This window comes from Notolepis coatsorum, assembly GCF_963971535.1.
Source record: "Notolepis coatsorum genome assembly, chromosome: 5".
In the NCBI taxonomy this organism is placed as follows: Eukaryota; Metazoa; Chordata; class Actinopteri; order Aulopiformes; family Paralepididae; genus Notolepis; species Notolepis coatsorum.
Window position 1 is genome coordinate 169,517,057 of NC_140169.1, and position 20,442 is coordinate 169,537,498.

At 44.3% G+C, this 20,442-nt stretch overlaps 1 protein-coding gene across 1 annotated transcript in view; it reads left to right on the plus strand.

The window, feature by feature from the left end:
• The window catches only part of lrp1bb (low density lipoprotein receptor-related protein 1Bb), a gene marked incomplete at its 5' end in the record, with an annotated part of 1,188,884 nt that overhangs the window by 977,978 nt on the left and 190,464 nt on the right, over positions 1-20,442 (plus strand). The window contains 5 exon segments of the mRNA XM_084314368.1: positions 8,600-8,719; positions 12,333-12,461; positions 14,215-14,337; positions 16,414-16,554; positions 17,727-17,914. Coding sequence (XP_084170494.1) covers positions 8,600-8,719; positions 12,333-12,461; positions 14,215-14,337; positions 16,414-16,554; positions 17,727-17,914 — 701 coding nt within the window.

Below are 20,442 nucleotides of genomic sequence, written 5' to 3' on the forward strand. Positions count from 1 at the left end.
TCTGCAGAGCGGTTCTGATGTCAACATCTGCTATTCCCAAACTACCACCACGGGAGAAGCTGCAGAGCAGCAGAACTTTGCCCCTTGGCCTATGTACCTGTCTTGTGTGACTTGCCTATCCTGTACTCTTTATATTTAGTATCAAATAAACAAGCCCTTGTATTTGGCAACTCTGAATTCCTACTCTCTTGTGTCGTGCGTTTGGGGTCGGTGTCAAACCATAACAATTCCTGAGCAAAAACCTCCAAATTTCCCATAGCTTTATAAAACCTGAACTCCAGCCAGACTCTAGCCTTCACATTACAGCACCACACTAACACTGCATCCTGGTCCGGTTTATCTTCCACTCTGTTTCTCCTGTTTACATAGACTGCAAGCTTAGCTTCCCCCACCAGAAAATTAAGCAGTTGCCATTTTTTCCTATTGTCTTTTTTATATCCTGCTCCAAAAATATAACCAATAACAGAAAAGGTTTCGCCAAAAAGCCTAAAAACGTCGGTGAGCAGCTCAAACAGCCCTAAAAGCCTGTTACACTCTAAAAACGCATGAAAAACAGTCTCAGTCAACCCACAGAAAAGGACATTTATTATCCACCTCTGGGTTGATGATGGAAACAAAAGCGTTCACTGCCACAGCACCATGCAGAATCCTCCACTGAAGGTCAGCCGTTTGTTTTTTTAAAGGAGGTTTATATAAAACTCTCCACACAGGTTGAGTGTCATTACTTGCACACAGCCTACTCCTCCATACAGTGTCCACTCTATTGTTTAGCCATTTCTTATTAATTACTTTGACACAGTTTCTGTACCACGATTTCCTATCCATTTTGTAAAAAGCTGAACCCTTTACAAAAAGTAGAGGACCAGACATTTCTCCCAGTACAGGGCTCAGGTAGATATTTGGAAACTCATCCTGTTTATCCGGTTTTAAAGCTCCACTGCTGTATAATCTAAGCATTCCCAGCTCCTCAACAGTCAACCTCTGTCTCCAGAGATCCAGCACCCTGGTTGCGTAGCGCTGTGACCTCAGGCCCAATAACGAACACACAGCCTGAGCATCCTTTAACTCTGGTCCTGCTGTGTCTGCCAGCCGTCTCAGGCGTACCACTTCGGCAGCACACAGCAGTCCAGTCAGCCCAGGATTTGCACAGTCGCCTATATCCATCCTTGCACCGTGAACAAGAGGCTCCTCAAGTAACCAGTGCAACGATTTAATAGAAGTATTCCTTGTGCACTTGAAAAGTGTCCAACATTTAAAAACCCCCTGATAAAAAGGAGGAAGTGCATTTAACCTTAAAGTCGTCGGGTCTGTTAAAAACAAAGATACATCAAGTCCAAGACTATTTACTTGTCGAAGAATAAAAGAGGCAACTTCTCTCCAAACTAAATCTCTTGGTCCTAACAGATATCACTGTATGAACTGTAGCCTCAAAGTCGCTGTCCTACTCGCTAAATGAACCAGGCCTTGCCCTCCCCTTGCCCTCCCTCTTCTCTGGGCAAAAACAAAACACTCTGAGGAACCCAGTGCAGGCGATCCCAAAAGAAATCAACCATCTTTGCCTGCAACCGCACCAACATGCCTGAAGGAGGCTCCACACATGCCAGCTTATGCCACAAGGTAGAAGCCACAAGGTTATTTATTATCAGGACTCTGCCTCTATAGGAAATCTGAGGCAACAGCCATCTCCACTTAAACAGCCTTCCTTCTACTTTCTCCACCGCATTCTCCCAATTTTTCTGTACAATCGTGTCATTCCCAAGGTATAGCCCCAAATATTTAAAACCATCCCTTTTCCAGATCATGTTTTGAGGTAACACAGGTAATCTACTATGCCAGTTTCCCACAGCTAACGCCTCACTCTTCCTCCAATTTATTTTGGCAGAAGACACAGCCCTAAAACTGTCAGCAATTCTTTCCAATATATTTACATCGTTTTGATTTTTTACAAAAACAACTACATCATCAGCATAAGCTGACAAAACAATGTTATCCTGGAACCCAGGTATAGCTAACCCCCTCATCTCATTTCTCAATGATTGTAACATGGGTTCCAATGAAATTACATATAACATGCCAGAAAGAGCGCAGCCTTGCCTAATACCCCTCTGTACCTCAAAAGGAGCACATAGAGAACCATTAAATTTGAACACACTCTCAATGTTCTGATACAAAACTTTCACCATAGCAATGAGACCATCGCTGAACCCAAAACTCTTCATAACACTCCAGAGATAATTGTGCTCAACGCGGTCCTGATCTATTGAAATAAGAGCAGTATTCAATCCCAATGAATCAGAGACACCCAAAACATCACGAATTAAATATACATTATCTAATATTGACCTGCCAGGTACACAATACGTCTGATCACGATGTATGATCTGATCCATCACTTCTCTCAGACGGTTTGCTAAGGTCTTTGACAAAATCTTATATTCACTGCATAATATTGACACAGGCCTCCAATTCCTTATGTCCTGCAAAGACCCCTTTTTTGGCAGTAAGGTTATCACTGCCCTGCGACACGAAAGCGGCAACGCACCCTCAGCCAGACTTTCATTGAATACCTCGAGAAGGTCGTCTTTCACAATGTCCCAAAAGGCTTTGTAAAACTCCACCGTCAAACCGTCAATACCAGGGGCTTTCCCGCCACCCATGCTCTGTAAGGCAGAATAGAGCTCTGACGAGTCCAAAGGTCTTTCCAGCAGCACATTCGACTCCCGTGATACTGTGGGCAATCCTTCACAAAAAGACTGTAGAAGGACATCATTGTCAGTGTACTCACTGCTATACAAAGCAGAATAAAACTCGACGGCCCGTCTCCGGATCTGACTGGCATCAGTGATGTCCTGCCCTGTCTCTGACAGAAGAGAGTGAATGAATTTATTCTGTCCATTCTTCTTTTCCAGACCGAAGAAGTAACTGGAAGGCACATCCATAGCATTGACATTCATAAATCTAGACCTTAACAAAGCTCCTTGAGCCTTCACACCTAGCAGGTCAGCTAAAGCCATTTTTTTTTTATTAAGGACTTCAAACTGTCCTTGATTTCCTGTGGACCCAAACATTTTCTCAAGGTCCACTATCTCAGTCTCCAAATCTCTCATGGAGGTAGTGATGTCTCTAGTCACATTGAGAGTGTGTTGTTGACAAAGCATTTTAATTTCTACTTTGCCACAGTCCCACCACTGCCTAAGAGAAGAGAACTCATTCTTCCTACTCCTAAACAGGACCCAAAAAAAACTAAAAACATCCCTAAAATCCTTTTCATGGAGCAAAGCTGAATTAAAATGCCAATACGCACCTCTAGGCACCAGATTCTTAATAAAGACATTGCACATTACCAATGAATGGTCTGTAAAACCAACAGGCAATATTTTACACATTTTAAAAACATTAAAATGATGTTTAAAACAATAAAAACGGTCAAGTCTAGCTAAGGAGACAACATTATCCCTACAATGAGACCATGTATACTGGCGCTCATTCCCATGAAACCTCCTCCACACATCAACCAAGCCGTGTGTGTGTACAAGCTTTCTTAATGCACTTTGAGAAGCTGGATGGGGTTCATTATGATTCCTGTCTAAACTGTTATTCTCTGTGCAATTGAAATCTCCAGAAAAAAATAAGAAATCATCCGGACTAAAATCGGACAATTTAGTACACACTATATCTAAAAAAGCCTTTCTTTCAGGCCCTTTAGAAGGAGCATAAATATTCAATAAAACCACATTAAATGTTTCAAAATGTGCTTTCACTACAATGAACCTACCCTCTACAACATGTTCTACAGTATAGGAAGCAGGAATAAAACGTTTTGAGAATAAAAAACCAACTCCACTACTAATTGTAGTATTATGACTCAAAACTAAATCACCTTCCCATTCTTTCCTCCATTCCACCTCATTTACTTTATCACTGTGTGTCTCCTGCATAAAAAGAACATCAATGTGTTTTAACTTGACCAGTTCAAACAGCGTTGCACGTTTTCTCACATCTCTTGCCCCATTCAAGTTCAAAGTTCCAACCTTAAAATGTTCCATGGAGAGAAGAGGAGTGACTAAAACGCACAATAACAATAAATTAAAAGTTGCCCCTTGTTTTCCTTTCATAAATTTGTTTTCTGACCTTTGGCAGTAATTTCCTTAGTCTATACACTTCCTGCTTAGTAAAGCTGTTATTTCCCATGTGAAACCTCACAGACGTATAGAAAGCCTCTGTATCAGTAATATGTTCCTCTATTTTGAAGCCCTGAACATTCTTGTTTTCCTGTAGCAAAGTTTTGATGGTTTTGACTGACAGTGATTTTCTGTTTTGTGACTTCTTTAACTCAGACATGTCACTACAATCTGACTCATACTCCTCACTATCACTCTGGTCTGACTGTGAAGTCATTCCTTTGCGTTCATGAGGTGCAGATTGTGAAACATCCTCATCTTCCATTTCCACCTCATTAGTCTGGTCATTAACTCCTGCACTGCTTCCACACAAACCACTGCTACTCTCCTGTGTTTTCCCCCCAGACACAGCAGCACTGTATGTTTGTTTCTCCGAGGCCCCTTCCAGCTGCAGTTCTCCTGTAGCCCTGTCTGTCTGTTTCACACAGGCCCCTTCTACCTGCATCTCACTTGTAGTACTGTCTGTCTGTTTCTCACAGGCCCCTTCTTCATGTAGCTCACCTTTAGCACTGTCAGTCTCAGCTGGATTATCCCTGGCCACCTCTGTTTGTATCTCAACTGTAGCACTGTCTACAGCTGCTTCTTTAACCCCAACCACTTCTGTCTGTAGCTCCCCTGTAGCACTTTCAGCAGCAGCTGGTTTAAAACTGGCCACTTATATCTGTAGCTCCCCTGTAGCACCCTCTGCAGTAGCTGGTTCAACCCTGGCCACTTCCGTCTGTAGCTCCCCTGTAGCACTTTCTGCAGTAGCTGGTTCAACCCTGGCCACTTCTGTCTGTAGCTCCCCTGTAGCACTTTCTGCAGTAGCTGGTTCAACCCTGGCCACTTCTGTCTGTAGCTCCCCTGTAGCACTTTCTGCAGCAGCCGGTTTAACCCTGGCCAATTCTTCCTGTAGCTCCCCTGCAGCCCTGTCTGTCTCAGCTGGGTTATCCCTGGCCACCTCTGCTTGTATCTCAACTGTAGCCCCGTCTACAGCAGCTGGTTCTTTCCTAGCCACTCTTGACTGTCCCCTACCACTAATTTCTAAAACCACAGTCTCATTATTTGACGGTTCTCTTCCTTGCCCACTAGTTCCCTCCCCAAGGTCTGCATGCACATCTTGAGCTTGCTTCTTAGGGCATGCTTTAATTACATGCCCCCCCCCCCCCCCACACCCAAAGCATTTCATGGTCTCTGATGATGCAAACAATACATAATCAAAATCTTCCACTTTAACATGGAATCTCATATTGAACTCATCATTCCTGTTATTCAGAATCATATACAAAAACCGTCTGTGAGAAACAACATGCTTCAGCAAAGGTGATTTACACCCTGTAAGCACCTTCTTAATGGGAGAGACTATCTTTCCATGTCTGGACAGCTCTCTTATCAGAAACTCATCAGAGATGAATGGTGGTACATTAGACAACGTGATTTTAGTTGATGGTTGCGCAAGTGGCAACACGGGAACGTGCAGGTCCCGAACAATAATACCACGTTCAATTGCTGCATTCACTTTCTCAACTCAATCCAAAAAGATTACCACAGCAGAATTAATTTTCCCTACAGACTTAATACTGTTGTAACCAACAACTTTACCTACCGCTAAACTAACCTCTTCAACTGAGCAGGGGAACACGGTGCCAATCTTAATGCCGTGTTTCCTACTCAATTTGTTCAAATCAGCCATCCTGCGCGCCTGGGTATCTTTAGCCAAACGGACTGAGAACAAACCTCTAAACTCCGTTTAACACAACAACACACACTAAACCAACAACCTAACAATAAATAAGGAAAACTCTAATTCACAACTTGACAAACAACATATAAAATAGAAAAGATAGAAAAAGTTAGAAACTCACTCACACGCAATCACTCTCCAGGCTCCGAGCTCCGCTCCACTCACACGCATCTGAGAGAGAGAGAGAGAGAGAGGAGAGAGAGAGAGAGAGAGAGAGAGAGAGAGAGAGAGAGAGAGAGAGAGAGAGAGAGAGAGAGAGAGAGAGAGAGAGAGAGAGAGACTCCCCGGGGAGCGTGTAGCTTTATGCCAAGCAAGCAGTGCAAAAATTTACCGTAGTGGCGTGCAGTAATGCGCCTTTCATTTTCCGCCGCCCAGCGCCCAGGTCGCGCGGAAATAGGCTGTCTATTGCCATTCTCTTTGACAAACTCTAACCTTAACCAGCTCCTTAACACTTTGGCTGCCATGGGTTAAATTAATGATATACCATAGATTGCCAGCGCTATTTGTCTATGGAGAAAGTCCCCTTCTTTGCAGGGCTATAACTTTTTAAATTCTATTGCTACATTGCCATTATTAGGGCCCATTCAAAGTCCTATATGTATTGTTCATTGTGTAGCAACGTTAAACTTTTTCATTCACATATTCATAGTAAAGTATGGTCTAATGTATAAGTATGTTTTCATCTCTTTCTGCAACTTTCTCCAGAACGTGATATATAGCCCCAAATGCATTATATTGATGATGAAATACAGTTTGATGGCAATCAGCGCGATATAAAAAATTCCAACTAGACGTACTTCTAGAAGTTAACTACACGTCATCTGATGTTGACCGGATGGGCGAGGGGGCGTTTATAATTCCGTGGGCAGCGTTATACCAATCATCTAATGTGGGTCAAATGTTGATAAAAGCAGTTAGTATCGAAGATGGTAACGTTACACGCTGAAACTCACCCCAGTCTCCGCGCGCCGTTGGGCGATCATCGTCGAGTAGAAATTTTATCATTATGGGATATATTATTACCCGGTCCATCTCCAGCTTGTATAATGGTATATACGTCCAAATCATGTTGTTTATCGAGTTATTGGCAATCGATCGCTATGTAGAGTGACGAGCTAGAATGCCGGAACCTATCCCGAGTGGCCGGAAGCAATACGGACATGTAGCACAACCTCCACTGTGCTTCCCTGTTAAGCGGTTGCGCGATCGGCCACCAGATGGCGCTCCTGAACCGCCAGAGAGCTCAGTGGGTCCTGCTGGTGGTTCTCAGACCAGCGGAGGGACATTATGGATCAGATCGCAGATTTTTGAAATATTGATATAAGGACGCTGTACAGCGTCCCCCGGCAACTTTAGCATCGCCAGCAATGACGCTGTAAAGCGTTTTTAGGCAGTCAAAGTGTTAACAGCGCCTAAACTTAACCGTTCTAACCTTAACCAACTCCGAAACAATGCCTAACCTTAACCTTAACCTTAACCATGCCTAACCTTAACCATAGAAATTATATTGCCATTCTCTTTGACAAACTCTAACCTTAACCAGCTCCTTAACAGCGCCTAAACTTAACCGTTCTAACCTTAACCAACTCCGAAACAATGCCTAACCTTAACCTTAACCTTAACCATGCCTAACCTTAACCGGCGAAAGAATACACGTTAAAAAAAAATCACGTTAAAAAATATTTTCGATGGGATTCGAACTCGCCAGCAAACGAGCCATAGGATCCACAGCCATGTGGCCTTGCCAATTGAGCTATTTCTAGATACTGAATAAGGGGCGGTGACTTATATATATTGAGCTCCGCTCGTGTCGAACCAAGGCGGGATCTCATGCGCATGCGCGGGCACCTCGCGCGAGCACGCCGGCGCACGCACGCACCTGAGCGAGCACGCCGCCGCCGGTGCACGCACGGTAGCATTTGTCTAAGCGGGGCCTGAAAAGAAGGGCGCTTTACCGCACTGGCGTGCGGTGACGAATGCGGAAGCATTTTTGCACTGCTTGCTTGGCATTAAGGAAAACGCCCCCGGGGACAGCAGGTGGTTTGGTGACATGAACTCAGTGCAGATTATGAATACATCCTCTCTCGTTCTCGTCCCGCGCTTCACACTGTGGCCTTTTTTCCCTTTGTTGTCTTGACAGCTGCCAGTTTCCATTCGCAGAGAGTGACCCACATTTCCTCCGCGGAGGAGGATGGCGGAGAGAGAGAGAGAGAGGAGGCAAAGCGCGACAATCAATATTTAAGATAATTGTCGGGAGAGATGAGACGTTTGACGAACCGCTAATAATTTTTGTTTTGCATCAGTGGAAAAGGTCGCCGCTGTTTATTATCCCCTCCGCAGTGACAATCAGCAGCACTTCTGCCGTTCACTGAAGGATTCTTTCATGTTGAAATATATATAAGAAAAATAAATAGTATTTGTTCGGCAGCCGGGGCCTTTTTTTTGCGTCACTGCGTTGCAAAAACGACTACAAACAGAATTACAAGGCTGAGGGGCAAAAAAACGTGGAGCCGGCCCACTTGTTGTGTTTTGATTAACAAAACTCTCTCCCACCTCTACAGGGTACGCTGCTGCTTTTGTTATTGCTTTTATACATTTTCCTTCTCCTTCAACGTTTTTGATTTATGGGCATTGAGATTCCCTCCTCCTCCTCCACCCCCCCCCCCCCCCCCCCCCCCCCCCAAACGCTCTCTAGACTCGTCGTGCCTGTGGAACCAGTTTGCCTGCTCGAAGAACAAGTGCATCGCCAAGCAGTGGCTGTGCGACGGAGAGAACGACTGCGAGGACGGCCTCGACGAGAGCGTACAGATTTGCGGTTAGTAACCTAACCCCCCCTCTTTTGAGACGCCACGGCTAGTGAAGCACGGATACTTGATGTCACAAGCCCGTGCCAGGCTGAATACAAGACCGTACCAGGCTGGCTAAATACAAGACTGTACCAGGCTAAATACAAGACCGTACCAGGCTAAATACAAGACCGTACCAGGCTAAATACAAGACCGTACCAGGCTAAATACAAGACCGTACCAGGCTGAATACAAGACCGTACCAGGCTGAATACAAGACCGTACCAGGCTAAATACAAGACCGTACCAGGCTGAATACAAGACTGTACCAGGCTAAATACAAGACCGTACCAGGCTAAATACGAGACCGTACCAGGCTGAATACGAGCCCGTGCCAGGCTGAGTACAAGACCGTACCAGGCTAAATACAAGGCCGTACCAGGCTAAATACAAGACTGTACCAGGCTGAATACAATACCGTACCAGGCTAAATACAAGCCCGTACCAGGCTAAATACAATACCGTACCAGGCTAGATACACGACCGTACCAGGCTAAATACAAGACCGTACCAGGCTAAATACAAGCCCGTACCAGGCTAAATACAAGACCGTACCAGGCTAAATAAAAAGCCCGTACCAGGCTAAATACAAGACCGTACCAGGCTAAATACAAGCCCGTACCAGGCTAAATACAAGCCCGTACCAGGCTGGCTAAATACAAGACCGTACCGGGCTAAATACAAGACCGTACCGGGCTAAATACAAGACCGTACCAGGCTAAATACAAGACCGTACCAGGCTGAATACAAGACCGTACCAGGCTAAATACACGACCGTACCAGGCTAAATACAATACCGTACCAGGCTAAATACAAGACCGTGCCAGGCTAAATACAAGACCGTACCAGGCTAAATACAAGACCGTACCAGGCTAAATACAAGACCGTACCAGGCTAAATACAAGACCGTACCAGTACCAGGCTAAATACAAGACCGTACCAGGCTAAATACAAGACTGTACCAGGCTAAATACAAGACTGTACCAGGCTAAATACAAGACCATACCAGGCTAAATACAAGACCATACCGGGCTAAATACAAGACCGTACCAGGCTAAATACAAGACCATACCCGGCTAAATACAAGACCATACCAGGCTAAATACAAGACCATACCGGGCTAAATATAAGACCGTACCAGGCTAAATACAAGACCATACCAGGCTAAATACAAGACCATACCAGGCTAAATACAAGACCATACCAGGCTAAATACAAGACCGTACCAGGCTAAATACAAGACCGTACCAGGCTACAAGTAACAGTGTTCTGGAACTACCTCCATACTAGGATTCAATACAATGTTTAAGTTTTTAAATGTCAAAAAGAAAAAAAATCCGATTTTTGGTAGTGAGATGTACTTGCCAGTAGTGTAGCAATGATTAGCCATTCGCTTACTTACCGTGTGAGTATGCGGTTGGAGCTCTGGTTTGATTGATTGATTGATTGATTGAAAATTGTATTAACAGATTGCAGAATGGGTACAATACAGTACGGCTCAATACACACATTTACACACATTTGAGGGGGAGGAAACTGTTCATTGGGGGGGGGGTTTGGACATTTACCGGGGCCAGTTTAGAATTGCGGCCTCCCGTAGGTGTTCTTTGAGAGTGGTTTTGAAGGTGGGTAGGTATTCACATTATTTTACGGCTGTGGATAGGGCGTTCTACATTGTTGTGGCATAATTGCAAAACGTGTTTAGTCCCTTGTTTGAGCCGAATCTGGGTTGGACATGATTTGTGGAACTCCCTCTGGTGTTGTGGTCGTGGTATTCACTGACCTTTGGGAAGTATTTCGACATGTACAGTACATGGGTACCTTAGTGGTGTAGTCACTGTAGTGTATCTTGTAGACCAGGCCCATTGCAAGTTGCTGTACTCTGTTGTCTACTCTAAGCCACCTAGGTAGTCAAAGTGGGCAGGGGTGAGGTGGGTTTTAGGAGTAAGGTCAAGCTTCTGTCTGCATTTTGTTCTCAATACCCCATTTGCTGCCTGTCTAGAATGCCCACCATGGCAATTGTGGAGTGAGCTAATGGTTGTGCATTAACTACACTACTGGCAGGTAATTCATACCGCTTACACAGAATCCAAACTATCCCTTTGATGTGTTTGAAGTCAAAGAAAATACAACTTGATTTTCTGCATTTTGGGCATGTTAGATCTCTCCGACAAAGAAAATGGACTGTGTTTCAGTAATTTTTGTCCAGTGACCCCAGAATAATGGTCTAAGTCTATGCTATTGGGGGATCTGATTGGTATTCTGTATCAGCCCATACTTAAAGTTTAGGACTCAAAGTCGACATTATTCAGTAAGCTATTGACCATATTCACACAGTGGCCATTTTGCTCTTATGTCATGCTCAGGTTGGGTTCAATCGGTGCATCTCGTAGTCTGTTGCCTGGTATATAGAGTATATTTGAATTTAAGTTTACAAAATAATAAGAAGGTACAAACATCAGGTATTTGTGTACATGTGTCAACATTTCGACAGTAAATCAGGACCTGTTGTTTCAGAGTCAGGATGTGTTTACGAAAGTTCTAAAAAAGGCTTTACGTTTCCATCACCAAATCAAACTCTCTACAAAACAACAACATTCTGAAAACACCCTTCGATATTGAAGTCAAATAAATTCCCGACAGCAGCTCAAGGTCACATCCGCCGTTCCGCTTGTGACAGTCCCCTGTGTCTCTGCTCTCGGGGGGCTGGAGACAAAAGGCGGCGAAATGAAGTGATGATAATGACAGCGCTGATGAAATCCACAGGCCTTCCTGGTGATTTGAACAGGCGCCGAGGCAGATAGATTTTTCATCATCGAGGCCCAAGAGGCACAGCCATTTCAATAGACAAATGAGATGTAACGGTAATGAATACAACACCCCCCCCCCCCTCCCTTCATCACCACCACCACCAACCCCTCCCAAATATAAATTTAAACAACAACACAAGAAGAGAGAGAAAGAGGTTGCTGTGAACAGTAGTGGTATAATTGGATTGTAATGAAATGTCAAGGAAATATTAATGAAATAGCCCAGAGGTCTTCCACACACAGTTCCAATCAAGAACGAGGAAGTACATTTTAGCAAGGTGTACTTAACCCAACTACTGTATTTACCTTTTTTCCTTCCACCGCACAAACCATTTTTCTCCATTGGGTTCCTGTGCCTTAAAGGCCCGTGCAAAGGTAAAGGAGGAACGCCGGTCGTTGTTTAAGAACCCACGTTATTCGTGTGGCGCTAAGATACGGCGGTTGAATCGCTATTAACGTGAACCGTTGGAGTTGTTTCATGGAAAGTGAACTGGGATGACTAATGTTGTGGACTTTTACTCCTAAATACAACAACCGTGATGTTATAGTATTATGTCAGTTTCGAACCAGCGAATGTACTCTGATTATTACACAATAATCCCCTTGATACCGACACAGTCTCCTTTCCCAGCGTTTTTCAATTTGTCCTGTCGGCAGAGCCGGACATAAAACACATCTTTCTTCAGTACTTTTAGCCGGTACTGTGCTTTTTGACCCACGCTGGCCCCATGACATTTAAATGTAGTGCATATGCTCCTGCTCGTCCCTGCAGGCTTGGTGACATGTGCTCCGGGGCTGTTCAGCTGCCCCGGCTCCTACGCCTGCGTGCCCAAGCGGTGGCTCTGCGACGGCGAGAGGGACTGTCCCGACGGCAGCGATGAACTCTCTGCAGCCGGCTGTGGTAAGATATTTTATATAAAAAAAAAGATTATACTGTATGTCCAGCACTTTGAATGTAATACCCGGTAATAGTTTACATCAGGGATGCTTAAACTGTTTCAGGCCAGGACCCAGATGACGTAAATTTTTGTCTCTCACCATGGGACCCGGGCTCATAAAAGTGGAAAGAGTACTGACATATATTCACTGCACTAGAATCACTGTCGGCCACAAGGCTTTTATGAATCTCTCGGTCAGGCGTTAGGAACGTTTCTAGAAGTAGGACTGCTCCGACACGGACACTGGGATGGGATGTGGGGCAGATACCGGTGCTAAAAACTACGGGGGATGAACTTCCCCGGTACTTAGAATCCAGTACCTAGAGTCACGTGTAATGTGTCAAAGATTTAAGCAAAAATGACTTGATTTTCTGCTTTTTTGGTCACGTTATACAGTGCGGGTAGGAGTGCATTAGATCTAAAGTAAATGCATTATTTTGTCCACTGACTCCACACGAATGGCCTCACAGCCACATCAAGCACGCCGGCTGCATGTTCTTACTCGTCTGTCTCTCGCAATGCGCCTCAGCTCTGTCACACGTGCGCCACAACCAAATACATTTTCCTGCATACAGTACGTGCTCCTGTTTCCCAATACATATGCTTTCAATTAATTCATATGTTTATATTGTTACTTCCCCCCCCCTATACATCTATTTAGCAGGCAATACAGTATGGGCTATTCATCATTTATATTCATATGTTTTGTCCCAACTAGAGCACAAAATTAAACTAAGATGTTGGTGGATTAAACTAAATATCTGCATTTATCATCATGATGTTTCGTGAATGTATGCTAGGGTTGTTTTTAGAAACAAGTCTATAGGCGTTTTACTTTGAGCCAAGGACGAGGATCCATCATCATCATCAACCTATATTTATTCTCGAAAATACAATTGAGGTCACCCTCATTTTCAATGTCGTCGAGACTTTACAGACATTTCAATGCAGACATTTGTACAATATAACAATAATAAATATGAATAACTATCTATATAGTACTCTTCCCACATGGACCGCAGTCCAGAATGCACCACAGCAATTAGTATAAAATGAACATAGGCATAAAATCAGACCCACTTCCCCAAGTAAACGGCAGCGAAGAGGGGGACCTCTCGTTGCCTCTTGACCCAGAATTAATTGGCGAACAAATATTCTATATTGAAATTAATAATCGACTTGTAAAGAAAAGAAAAGATTATAATAATTATATTAGATTGTGAAAAAAATAGCCCCCGGTGGGCGGTTAACATACCGTTGTATTCGTTCGGTATACACTACAGCCGGTCGGTACGGTACGGTACGGTGCACACTGAAACGGTTCGGTTCGGTACGGATATGTGCACCTTTACACCCCTAACGGGTAGCCTATGCATTGTCCAACTAACACCTCTCCCGAAGGCTACCCGTACATGTCCGCTTCCATTCATTGTGCTAGCTAATTTCCCAAAATGTTGGCGTATTCTTTTAACAATTATAAATAATACCTCTAAGACTGAACATTATTGGAAAAAATTAGGCCCAGGTGTAAGTATCGATTCGGTACAAAATCTGAAAGGTTAGACCTCCGCTTATGAAACTACTGTTAAACCACACGGATCAGTGGGTTTGTGTAACGTCAATGTTGATCACACGTATCCATACTGTGTGGCACATGTTGCCGGCTTTTGTTGACTCAACAGCTTAGCGCCTCAACCTGTTTCTCTCATGCTTTAGCACCCAACAACACATGTGAGGACAGCTCGTTTCACTGCCACAACCAGGCCTGTGTGCCCCAGCATTTTGTCTGCGATCACGATGACGACTGCGGAGACGGGTCAGACGAGTCGGTCGAATGTGGCAAGTAGATCTTCCTGACTTTTTATCCAGTGGTGGAAAGTAACTAAGTATGTTTACTCAAGTACTGTACTTAAAGGAACACTCCAACATTTTGGGAAATTAGCTTATTTGCCATCTACCCTGGAGTTAGACAAGAAGATACATACCTTTTTCTTCTCTGTGCATGCAGTAGGAGTAGGAAGACACACACTGTTAGCCTAGCTTAGCGTCAGTCACTGGAAGTAGGTTCCTCCATTAGCCTAGTTCCCAAAGTCTTCCTACTCCTACTGCACACACAGAGAAGAAAAAGGTATCTTCTTGTCTAACTCCAGGGTTCCCAAAATGTTGGAGTGTTAAGATACATACCTTTTTCTTCTCTGTGCATGCAGTAAGAGTAGGAAGACACGCACCGTTAGCCTAGCTTAGCATCAGTCAATGGAAGTAGATTTCTCCATTAGCCTAGTTCCCAACGTCTTCCTACTCCTACTGCATGCACAGAGAAGAAAAAGGTATGTATCTTCTTGTCTAACTCCAGGGTAGATGGCAAATAAGCTAATTTCCCAAAATGTTGGAGTGTTCATTTAAGGACAATTTTGAGGTACTTGTACTTTTACTCCCTTACATTTATCTGAAGCCATCGGTTACTAGTTACTATGACGAAAAAGATGTTGCACAGACAACATGGCAGAAATGTTTTTTGTCCAATTTTAAGCCTGCCAACTTCAAGAGGACGTCATCAGAGCAGCATAGCTGGACCACACACCACTTTAACGTAACCTTTAATCAAAGTCAGCGTAGCTGGACCACACACCACTTTAACAAAACCTTATTAAGAGCTCAATGGTTTGGGGGTTAAATGCTCACTAGCACTGGAATACACAAACATCATATAGAATGCATATTTTTACTTTAGAGACTTAAGTACATTCAGGGGCGAATTCACAAAGAATGGATTGCGGCCCCTAATAGCACCCTTAACTGTGTGTGATTTGTGCCTGCTATTTGCTCCGCCTTAAGGACTTATTCACTAAAGATATTGCACGAATGATATACTAGTAGCACAAACATGCCCATACGGTGTGCAATTAGCTCTGCATATCTGGCAGTGCAGCATCTGACTGCAATTTGCTCCTTTTTTTGTAAAATAGTATAAATACTGCCCATGCAACAGTATGCATGTCCTAGGACAATGGCAGACAGAAAACACAAACTTCAATTCTCTGATCCTGATAAATCAATAGCTCTTCTAGTCCTTGGGCCAAAAACTTTTTTGGTACCAATTGGGTGGGCAAATTCTAGATCTTAATTTTTTTTATTCCTATACCTACATCCCTAGATTGAGTTTTGATATGATAGACATTTGATATGATAGAGCAGCAAAAGAGCCCCTCTTGGTTTTGCTCTTTGTTTACGGTTTTAGTTTTTGTCTGATGTATGGGTTCTTGCCTAGAGGTCGCTGTTTGACAGCATTACAGATTCGACCTTTAAACACCAACAAACATTCAGTCAAATGTCTCGCAAAATAAATTCTCACGTTCAGAATGACTAATGGTAGCAGCCTATTGACACAAATGTGCTTATTGTGCTATCACACTTCCCATCACCATGCAGTCCAATATGACCAATAGCAACTGGATTAGCATGTGATTTTCCATACCTGAGCATACTGTATATTTACAAGTGTGATAGTCTGATCCTCCTTTATTTTTTCTTCAGTCGCCCAGTTTTCTCCCAGTCCTGCTCTTACCTCACTTTCACTCCAACTCTAATTCTCACCACGCTTCACGATGATAGATGAGTTGCAACAGCCGGTTCTGGACACAGCAGTACAATTGCCCAGCTGGAGTGTCACTTGATGAAATTTAAAACTCTCTATCTCTCTCTCTCTCTCTTTATCTCTATATCTCTGTCTCTCTTTTTCTCTCTCTCTCTCTCTCTCTCTCTCTCTCTCTCTCTCTCTCTCTCTCTATCTCTCTCTCTCTCTCTCTCTCTCTCTCTCTCTCTCTCTCTCTCTCTCTCTCTCTCTCTCTCTCTTTCTCTCATCTCTCTATATCTATCTCTCTCTATCTCTCTCTTTCTCTCTCTCTACTTCCGCAGTCTACCGCTCCTGCGGATCAGAGGAGTTCCGCTGTGGGGACGGTCGCTGTCTGCTCAGCTCCCAGTGGGAGTGTGACGGCTACGCTGACTGTCCGGACCGCTCCGACGAGCTGCCGCTGAACCTCAAATGTCTGGCCGCGGGTAAGACTGGTGTTTGGCTCTACACTAGAGGCTCTTCATCACTGTCAGCGCGGCTCCCGCGCCTCTCTCCAACACCAAACGGGGGATGGCGGGGACATATGGCGGAAAGTAACGACAGAAAGCACCGGGGGAGCGTTTCTGAATGGAATTAATCAGCCGAGATCCTTCATCAAATGGGAAACGGTTCCCCCACGACTCCTTTATTTCACCAGTGGCATTTTCTTGGGATGCGGTGAAACCACATTGGCCCGTACTGATCCTCCTGTCCACTGCTTTTAACTGCTTTACTGGGCTAACTTTTCTCCGTTAGAAATATTTGAAACGCTTCTACAGATCCAGCACTGAAAATCAAACCTCCACTGCGCCTCTACCACTCCTCCACCACTCCACTCCAAACTGATTTTGTGACTCCTATTGTTCTGGACCGGGCCAGATTTCACACCTCCATTGCCTCCCACAGGCTAAGGAATCGGATGGAGCTGGGGCATTTGGGACAAATACAAATTTAAGATGAAAATCTCCCATTTGTATTTGTCCCAAATGCCCCAGCTCCATCCGATTCCTTAGCTTTTTTCACTGTTTACTTATCATGCATTGCAACACTAATATATGGGCAGTACCCCAAGTCTGACTGCCCATATAAAAATTATCTTGGGGGTCTGAGGGCAGTAGCCCCCGACCCCCTCCCTGGGGCAGCACTTAAGTTAAGTACCCTCAATTTGTTCACTTTGGGAGCTAGCCACCATCCCGCGAAATATAACACCTGAGTGCTAGTTCTATAGTGGCAGAGGAGCAGCAGACCAGCAGCATTTATTTAATTGTACATCGGACCTGATGCTGTGCATACCATAACTAAGCATAATTGTGTACATAAACTTGTTGTCACATTGATGGGAATATCAGTAGCCTTCTCTGTATTTGTATCTGTTCACTGTATATACAGCCACCTGTACAACTGTAGATTAGATTATTCATATACATATATTTTTTTGTATATGTATGTAATTATGTGCTTTTATTTATTAGTATTTGTTTTATTGGCATGCATCGCTGTCATATCCATCACAGCCTGGTGCTGTCGACAACAATTCAAAGATTAGTCTCATCTAATCGTATCTTATTGGCACATTCCTAACAGCCGCTGTACATAACCCTTCATCCATTGCTTCCAGGGAGTTTGTGCAATGGGTCCTTCTTCATGTGTTCCAACGGACGCTGCCTCTCCGAGGGGAGCCTGTGTGACGCGAAGGACGACTGCGGGGACAAGTCGGACGAGAGGAACTGCAACGTGAACGAGTGCCTGAACCGCCGTATCAGCGGGTGCACACAGGACTGCCAGGACCTGCCTGTGGGATACAAGGTGACGATTTTCCGGCGGACCAGTTATACGGTTCACTTGCTTCGGATATTTATCCAAAACACTGTACCTACAGAATCCCTTGCTACACACTTCAGTCCATGGGGCCAACCGCATTCAGCGGGCAGATTAGTCATAATTAGGGATGGCCGATATTATCGGCCTACCGATATTATCGGCCGATATTGGCATTAAAATGTAATATCGGAAATTATCGGTATCGGTTTTCAAAATCGCTTTTTTTTTTTTTATTATTATTTTTTATTTTTTTTACATTTATTTAACCTTTATTTACCCAGGCAAGCAAGTAAGAACAAATTCTGATTTAATTTATTCTCAAAAGTATGCATAATGTTGTGTTAATTCCACGACAAGAGATATGTAATGTTAATTACCTGAAATTATTCCGTTTTTTTGGGGGCAAACCATGCATATATCGGTATCGGTTGATATCGGTATCGGAAATTAAGAGTTAGACAATATCGGTAAATCGGATATCGGTAAAAAAGCCAATATCAAACATCCCTAGTCATAATGCTTGGAAACAATACAATATGGGGATATTGGAGGATATTGTTACGTTGGAATACCCTGCCAAGCCGCCCCATGTGCTTTTGTTATGAAGCGGACGCAATTTTCACTCGAAATACATCACAACAGGCATTTTGAGTGAACCTGTGGAATGTGGTGTAATTATGTTTGCACTGTTTACTGTGTCTATAATGTTAGCCTTCCTTCCCCTGTGCTATTAAGTATTCATCCCACCCCAGACAATTCAACTCAAATAAGTTCTAACTTTCATTGTTTTATTTTTTTCCGAGTTCATTGACGTTAAGTAGCTAAGTTTGCGATTCCATCTTTAATCCACCAAGAGAGAAAGTTGTGAATTTTGAGTGTGAGCATGAATGATTAATGAGAGATGATGAACCAATCCCAATGTGTTCCACATAGTCCGACAGGGATAAAGATATTAGGGGGGATATGCATATGGTAAGTCTGCCAGGTTTGAAAGACAAACGGTGCTGTGACCTTGATGGCTGTCAGGCGACTGTGCTAGCTGTCTGATAGGTGACTTTACTGGGCGCGGGTAGGGACCGGTTGAGGACCCCGAACCCCCCCCCCCTCCGACAGCGCCGCCGGGCAGTTGTGTGCCGTGTCCGTGAACGACATGGCACCGGCGTTGGCACTGAATCCAGGTCAAGCTGAAGGGAGCCGGCGGGCCATCACAGTTGTCAGACTGCGGAATTCCACCCCTCTACCACATCCACCCCTCCTCCTAGGGGTGGACGGTATAAACGGTATACGGTATAAACGGTATGAATTTGCTCTACGGTATGGATTTTGACTATACCGTGTAACCGGTAGGGCAGCTCTAAAATAGCAATGACGTCATGTAACCACAGCGCGACTATTTCAATCGCATTTGCCCCTAAAAATAGATCGAATTAGTCATAGATAATAGATATGTGCAAACTGGAAAAAGTTATTTAGGAGGCTTCGCGCAGTGGGCGGCGTGTCAACACGCAATTGTCATTTCATAATAAACACATATCACCGCGGCGCACAGCAAGTTTCAATTTCAGTTCCTGGCATTTTTAACCAGTGGAGAAAGGTAAGAGATCTTACCTATCGTTTTTCTTATATGAATTATTCTACGTTAATAAAACATACCTGGTGATCAACTACAGTTTGCTGTAAACATTATGATATGTGTGTAGTGTTATGATAACGACGGGAGGACGGCTGCAGCAGTGGATTTGCGAAATAGCATGCAGCTGCAGAGCCGCAGAGCCAGTGGCTCTTTCAGGTCTGGTCACAGGCCCGCTCAACAGCGCCCCCCCACCAAACGGCTGAACGACCTGAAAGAGCCACTGGCTCTGTGGCTCTGCAGCTACATTATGCTTCTAGCTAAATCCAGCCCCGCTGTTTGCAATGGGAGCAGCACGGAGTCTCGACTCGGGACTTATTTTATTTGGAATATAATGACTTTATACGCAAAAGTAGCCTAGTTTTAAGTTAAAATATTATAAATCTACATGCCTTGAGGATGTCATTCTTTATATAGCCTGCCTATCAGGCAAAAAAAATTATTCTAGGAAACACTGATACGTGATATATACCGTTACCGTCTATGCTTCAAATTATACCGTGATATAAATTTTAGACCATACCGTCCACCCCTACCTCCTCCACCACCACCTCCACCCCTCATCCTCCACCTTCACCACCACCACCTCCCCCACTACCTCACCCATCATCCACTACCTCCACCCCTCATCCACCACATACACCCCTCCTCTACCACATCAACCCCTCCTCCTCCACATATACCACCACCACCTCCCCCACTACCTCCACCCCTCATCCACCACATCCACCCCTCCTCTACCACCTCCACCCATCATCCTCCACCACCTCCGCCCCTCCTCCTCCACCTTCACCACCACCACCTCCCCCACTACCTCCACCCCTCATCCACTACCCCCACCCCTCATCCACCACATACACCCCTCCTCTACCACCTCCACCCA